This window comes from Trachemys scripta, chromosome 7 (genome assembly GCF_013100865.1).
Source record: "Trachemys scripta elegans isolate TJP31775 chromosome 7, CAS_Tse_1.0, whole genome shotgun sequence".
In the NCBI taxonomy this organism is placed as follows: Eukaryota; Metazoa; Chordata; order Testudines; family Emydidae; genus Trachemys; species Trachemys scripta.
This window is the reverse complement of record NC_048304.1, coordinates 101482969-101490468: the sequence shown is the minus strand read 5'-3', so window position 1 is coordinate 101490468 and position 7500 is coordinate 101482969. Positions and strand designations below refer to the sequence as shown.

General features: G+C 37.7%; 1 protein-coding gene across 8 annotated transcripts in view; it reads right to left on the bottom strand.

The window, feature by feature from the left end:
- The window catches only part of EBF3 (EBF transcription factor 3), a 131707-nt gene that overhangs the window by 1720 nt on the left and 122487 nt on the right, over window positions 1–7500 (bottom strand). For 2 of the 8 annotated variants that reach the window (XM_034777388.1, XM_034777389.1), the window contains exons 14-16: window positions 6338–6526; window positions 5723–5920; window positions 236–1032 (exon numbers count right to left, since the gene is read on the bottom strand). In XM_034777388.1, coding sequence (XP_034633279.1) covers window positions 935–1032; window positions 5723–5920; window positions 6338–6526 — 485 coding nt within the window. In that variant the 3' untranslated portion in view covers window positions 236–934. Of the gene's footprint in view, window positions 1–234; window positions 1033–5722; window positions 5921–6337; window positions 6527–7500 lie in introns of those variants that run through there. The other 6 variants (XM_034777390.1, XM_034777391.1, XM_034777394.1 and 3 more) reach the window with 4 other exon arrangements.

The following is a 7500-nucleotide window of genomic DNA, read 5'->3' as shown; positions in this document are numbered from 1 at the left end:
ATCACAGTGTAAAAGAGTGAAATTGTTGTAACTATATGATTTGAGCTCCAAGCAATTTTGGTTTGATGTACTCTGAAGGCAGCTGTACTAGTTTATCTTATAAACTCAAGCGCCTTTAAAACTCTGGACTACATCTTAAGAGCTACATTTTATAAATCGATTTTAAATTTATAAACAGACTTTGTTTTTCCCAGTTAGATTTATGAAAGAAATCTCAACATGAAAAAGTTTTTTTAAAAACTTGTTCATCTAGTATGTAAAAACTGGACTCCAAAAGATGCCGTATCATATTAGCTTAATATAACAATGTAAGGATTTGAGTAATATAAAAATATGTATGCTGGCAGAGAACATTTCCATGGAAATCATCTATATTCTATATATAAAGTTTCCATTCAATATGCTGCACTCCATAGTTGTATTAGGCTGAGTTAGGCAAACATGCAGGTAGAAGCAAAGTATGTGTCTGTCTTGTACATGGAAAAGCTAGTCACAGGTTTACAGCTGAATTTACACGCCAGATTCTCTTGCGTTCTGAGCCCTTATGCCATTCTGACAACAAAAAGGTCTTGGGTGGTAGCCAGATCTTGCCAGGTGTGAATGCCCCTGGTGAGGCAGAGCTTTCAGTTGGTGTAGAGCTGGCACAGCTAACCCATGTCACATCTCTATGCCGCCCCAGGGCAGGAGGCAGGTAGGGGACTTGGTCAGAGTGTAGCATGCTTCATTTTCTCCAGTTGATATACGGTCTCCTTGGGAATCACTGTCAGCTCACATAGGTTAGAACAGCCTAAGGCCAGAACCATCACAGACTGGCCCAGAGAATCTGGTAGTTGAGAGCCATCCTTCTCTTCTGTGCCGAATAGGTTTCAACGTAGGAGAGAATCTGGGCCTATATATATTCAGAATCATTAAGGAGATGCCATCTTGTTCTGTCTCAAGGTGATACTGAAGAAGCAACAAGAAAGTACTGCCAAGTCATATGTCCTCCATTGGTCCTTGACTCTACCTGTTTCTCTCTTCCAAAATAGAATTCTGAAAAGTATAATTTAACAGGGGAAATCCAATTTTTTTTCAGAAGTTGTGTGCATAAATTTATTAGTAATGAACACAACAAACTGATACTAATTTTTGTAACTCCTAACTATGTGCAAGTATAGGTCATGCAGTGCAGGAATTTGGGTTATCTACTGTATAATTGCATTTTCTGGAAAAATTCTACATTGTTTCTTTTTTAACAAAAAATATTGTTAAATGTGATGACTTTTTTTTGTCACACTTAGAGATTTTAGTCAGCTGTGGCCTTCTGGTGCATAATTAAACTAATACTATTTGTGCACAGAATAAAATTGGTTACCTTTACATTTCCCTCAATATACTCCCCAAAGAGTGAATTCTCTCAGTGTTGTGCTATCAAGCTGCTGGTCATACAAACTGAGATCAAATCTCTTTCCAAAGAAGAATTTACTTAGTCCTTTCAGCAAGGAGCTTATAATTTGTCTTTTTGTTTTGTATTTGTACAGCACCTAACAGTCCTGGTTCATGACTATGGCTCCTAGGTGCTATGGTAATGTAAGTAATAAATAATAGTAATTTTCTTCACCAGGCAAATAATAATTCTAATTTTAAAAAGAATATTGAATATGTTTTGCTCTGCATTGCAATCATATATTAAACCAATGTGAAATATCTTTCACCATCTAAAAACTATAAATTATATTAGAAAATCAAGTCTTAAGTACATTTTGCATTTCTGAGTCCACAGCTGGCCAGAGCTTTCTTGCTAAAAAATAATATGCAGCACCATAAATAGGTATTGTGCTTATTGGGCGGGGGTGGGGTGGAGGAGAGGAAGGGGAGGCTTCTGCCCCAAAGAACTTGCAATCTGAAGCTCTGATCTTACAAAGACTTATGTACTTGCTTAAATGTTATGAACGTAAGTTGTCCCACTGAAGTCATACAAAGTTGACAGGATTACTCACATGCCTAAAATGAAGCATGTACAGAAATGTGTGTAGGATCAGGGCCCAGGGCCCCAATCTTATAGACCCTTATTCACATGAGTAGTTCTTACTCATACTAGTAGTCCAATTGAGGTTAAACAAACAACTTACTCTGAGAGTAACAGTTTATAGAATCTGGTCCTAAATAAGACGTAACTTGGCAGATGATGTATGCAAGCAGTGGGGAAAGTGGAATGGAAATAAGAGTGACCATTAAAAAGCAAAGGAGCTTGGAGCAGCCCTAACGATGCTTATGTTGGGGACTGAAACTTCACCTGGATATGGAGAGAAGAAAGATGGTTTTAAACCATTTTGTCTCTCCCTCAAGTCATTACAGATGTGCCGAGCAAAGTATTATTTTCTCACATTCAGCCAAATCCAGTAATTGGTTTGCCTAACAGCAAGGGCCACAATAAACCCCAGTGAACCTTACAATGCCATTACTCATTTGCACTAAGGGCTGTATTGTGTGGGATATTGCAGGGCTTAATTCTGTGACCTCTTCTGTTCAATGTGTGTACAAGGCCTCAAGGGGAGGCCATGAGACAATTTGTGTTACAATGACGTTGGTATGCTGGTGACCTTTTACACTACCTCTCAGACTTCTTTGGACCTGGACAGTACAATCAATCAGGTTTCCTAGCATTGGATGAGAGCAAGCGGGTTGAGTCTTAAGCCAGACAAGAGGCTATGCAGGGAGAAACAAACATGACAAACAGTGATATCTGCCCCTTTAACTAAAGGGGCGTATCGCCTTTTATAATTCAGGTCCAAAATCTTTTAGACCCCTGGCTGCTTCTGGATCTTCAGATAAACAGCAATGAACAAGAGTTCTTATTTCTGTCTTTTCTTGACTAAATAGGTGTGACCATTCCTAATGATGCAGAGATGTCAACCATTATTTATGCTTCTTTCACCTCCAGATTTGATGATATAAGCACACTCCATATAGGGCTTGAAGATCACTCCAGAACTTCAACTGTTGCAAATGGCAGTTGCCCAATTTCTTTTTTATTTCAGTTTATAAAATCTGCTGATCAGAAAATTCTCTAGTTGTGTGTAAGACACTTATTAACACACACCAGAAATTGACTCAGTGTCAATAAATGACTATTTGAAAAAAGGAGAAATCCTCCAAATAACCCTTCATGCAAAAGCCCTTGTGGTGTTTGATTAGGGAAGCACATATGACAGTTCAGAAAGTGCACTCACTTCCCATTCATTTTTGGTTGATTTTGAACTGTGTCTCTATAGTTTGTATGCTGGATATTGTACGGACCCCCTCTTTATTTGTGTGTTTATGTCAAGCTAGGACCCATAAACCGAAAGTCCTTAAAGTCTTGGGGTAGGAGTAGGACATTCACATTGGATGCAGAGTGATCTCACAATGCCTATGCACTTCTTAAATCCTGCTTAAGTCCTCAAAATAGAGCTTATGTGAGATGTAAATGGTTCATGGACCTTGACTGGCTCCCTGGAGTGGGGTGAATTTCACACCCATGCGTTTTTAGCCTTCACCTCAGGAGTTTGCTTATCTCTTTGGTTTGACAAAACCAGAATATGTTGCTGCCAGACATATGTAGTTACTTGGGGCCAGATTTTTGAAATTATTTAGGTGCCTAAAAATAAAGATAGGTGTCTAGTGGAAGTTAGGCGCCTAACTTGTTTAGAGCTTTTGGAAATTCCACTAGATGCCGATCCATATTTTTAGTTGCTTAAATACCTTTGAAAATCCAGTCTCTGAGGGTTGGGTTGTTTTTTGTTGGTTTTTTTTTGGATGGGGAGTGTTCAGTGGGGAGGCTCTCTTATTGTCATTATGTACATTTCGATCATTTTAGTAGGCATTTTCAGTTTATTTTATTATCCAGCTAAATGGATGTTGAGAGACTCATGTGGAAAAATCTATAAATAAATACTGCATACAAGATAGCTGCCCAAATATAATATACTGTGTTTTTTATGTATCTTAATTTATTTTCATTTGGTTCTTAAATTTTACTTAGGCATATGGAATGGTGGTGGGGTTTGTTTGGGCTTTTTTTTTTTGGATGATCTTATAAATGGACGGCACTTTTACAAGAATATGGGTTGTACCTGGCATAGTTTTTTGATTTACTTTTGACACAGTAAAGATTTACTATGCCATTAATTGTTAGTCTAACTGTTGTTCTTTTAGGCAGTCCTACAATCAGATCTTTATAACTGAACCCTTAGGCCTGCCTGGATCCAACTGTAGGTCAGCACTTAGATTGTCTGCTCTTTGGCGCAAGGATGGTGGCCAAGATTTTCAGAAATCACTAGTGATTTAGGTGCCTCGATTTTGGGAGTGCCCAACTTGAAACCCGAAGAGTCTTGATTTTCAGTGAGCACATTTGCAAATTGGTCCCATTGAAATGTGTCAAGTTGGACACCCAAAAATTGAGGAATGCAGAATCACTAATCACTTTTGAAAACCATGGCCTGTGTCTTCATCTGTGTTTGGAAAATGCCTGGTATACTGTGGGCACTATTGCAATGTAAACAATAATGTTGTAAATTTTTATGGGGAAATGTGGGTCTAAACCTGGGAGGTTTCAGTGCCTGCAATCCCATCTGACTTCAGTGGGAGATGAAGTGTTTCAATTCAGCACAGAGACTTGTGGGAGGGATAGCTCAGTGGTTTGAGCATTGGCCTGCTAAACCCAGGTTTGTGAGTCCAATCCTTGAGGAGGCCATTTGGGGCAAAAATCTGTCTGGGGATTGGCCCTGCTTTGAGCAGGGAGTTGGACTAGATGACCTCCTGAAGTCCCTTCCAACCCTGATATTCTATGATTGGGCCTTATATTTGAAACAGTTAGGCAACTAACCCTTTTGAACTGTTCAAATTAATCAGGCATTACTTATCATCCATACTTCGAGAAATGTCATAAAAAGGGAAAGCCCTTTGTGGATGTTCTTATTCCTCTTATAAATTTGCGTTGCACCATAATTCTGCCCCAATCCCATTAGGTGACCAAGTGAATTCTGTAACTGATTTATAAAAATACCCATGATAATGCCCATACAAAATCACACAAACAAAAAAGCAGAAGCTTAGAGTTACCTGTTTTAATTAAAACCTTTCATTTTTCACATAGGCCCAAATCCTGTATCTAGTTTAACATGGGAATAATCGGCCCATAAAGCCCAACAAGACATGCAAATTGGTTAAATCTGGTTAGTCAATACCAGGGAAGGTCAGCCCATTGAGCAACAGTTTCAACCAGTTTTCATTTTTTGACATATGTTAAAATAACAATTACATCATGCGTACAAATAGGGGAAAATATATTATTCTGTAATACTACAGTTAAAAATGTTCATCAAAAATGTATGCAGAGAATGTATAAAGAAATGCAAGGAGTGTACATGATCTGTAAGGAGCATTCAGAGACGTGTGTTTAGTTTAAAGTTTAATTTATTTAACCTAAAGGGAAAATGCCAGGAAAGCAGCTACTATATCCTTTAACGCAAGAATTAAAATCAAACTAGGATTTGCTTCAAATTTTAGCATATTTTTGTGCTACTGTTTTTAGTATGACATTCTTGCATTTATATTGCAGAACCAGAAAACTAAGACTGTTGTCCTTTCTAATTTCAGTTTAGGTCAAAAGGCACTGCTCTCCAAAAAGACATGATTATAGAGTTTTAGTGTATGCACTAAAAAGCCTGCAATACACAAAAAAATGAGAGATCCAGCTCACCTTGAAGTCCATTTCCATTTGCACTGGTGCAAGATGGTGGAGGAGAGGCTTGGGGCCTGACAACTGGAGCAAAGGCGCTCTTTTGTTTCACTGCAGAGATGACATTGGCAGGTGAGAATGAGAAAATGCCGTGTGTACTGCTACAGTTTGAAGGGAGGGTGACCGAAGAGGCTGCCATTGTAGGGCTTGACGGCACTACTGCAATAAAGCAAAAATAATCAGGACTCAGATTGAGGTTTTTCATGGCAAACATGGAAAAAGAGAGTGATAGGGCCTTGCCTCTTAAAATATTGGAAAAATATATATATATATATATATATAATATATAAAAATAAAAATAATGAAATGCCTTGGCTTGGCCACTCTCTGGATAACAGGCAAACTCTTTTGTGTTGGACTTTTGTTACAAATTGTGCAGTCCGATTTTTTTGTCTCTGAGATCGTATTATGGCAAATAAAGATCAATTTACTATATTCATTTTTACGTCCAGCCTCCAGAGTCACCCCTCCTTTTATCCAGTAGCTCACATTATAAAAATCAAAACAATGCAAGTATCTGATTTTGTAATAAACATGAATCTATATGATGATGTGTTACCAAAAATAGACACTTACTGCCATAAGGAGAGTTAGCTGAGGAGCCATTAAGAAATCCAGGGGAACCTGGTACACCTAGATTGGGCATGCCGGCATTGCCATATCCATTCATGCTATTGCTGACTGTGTTGTAATTGGACTGCTGAGGAGTACTGCTTGGAACATATCCTCGCGGGGAAACACTGCTTGTGTTGCGACTGTAACCTACTGTGTTAGAAAACCCCCCACCCCGAAAAAAATAATGTTATTATTTATAATATAAACTTAGAGGGCTGGGGGGGTTTCCTCATGCATCATATATTACAGAGTTTTAATTGATTGCACAGCTTTGCTCTAAGTTGTCTGTTACTGCCCTATCAACTCTTGCAGTTTAAGATAACCTTATCATGCCAACCTTACTTAAATCATCTGCGAGCACTCTGTGTTGTCTCTCCTCCTAGCATAGACAGCCAACAAAAGCTCTCTTCGATCCAAGCGTGTCAGTTTCCTTCACATTTGTCTTTAGTAGCAATTATCAACAGGCTTGATTCCTGGTTTGTACCAACATACTGGATGAACTTTCAGCCTCTCCAGACCTTCAAATGCCATAGCTGACAGGAAAAAACTTGTTTGTTGCAGTGATTTAACTTTAAAAGGCTGTTTTGGGGTCTTCATTTTTATGATTGATATTTTTATACTAACAATAAGCTAGTACTTTCATAAAGGTGCATGTTTCTGTGAAAACTAACCCGGAATCAAGGTGGAGAATGTTTATGAGATTTATAGCTTGAAAGTTGATCAAAAGACACATTCTTTTGTAAGAGGAGACAAAGCAGAATTGGGATTTCAAACCATGGAAGATTAGCATGAATTTATTCTCATCTGTGCAATCAATTTATAATTATGTTGTAAGCAAAAATATATGGTTTTGTACATACCTAGGAAGCTGTTTTTACTCCTTTCATTAGTATAAAACTTAATTTAAAATGCAGTTTGCTATATGTATGTTAAGTTAGAAAATTTAAATTAAGTTACAAGGATTGTATTTTTATATATGACATACCTACATTTACATTTATAAAAATATCTAAAAATATCAGTGTGGGCAAATTAGATTTGTCTGTGTAAATGTTCAATAAACATATGGAGGATATCCAGACATAGTTGCTTTGTAATATAAATATATTATGTGTGTATATATA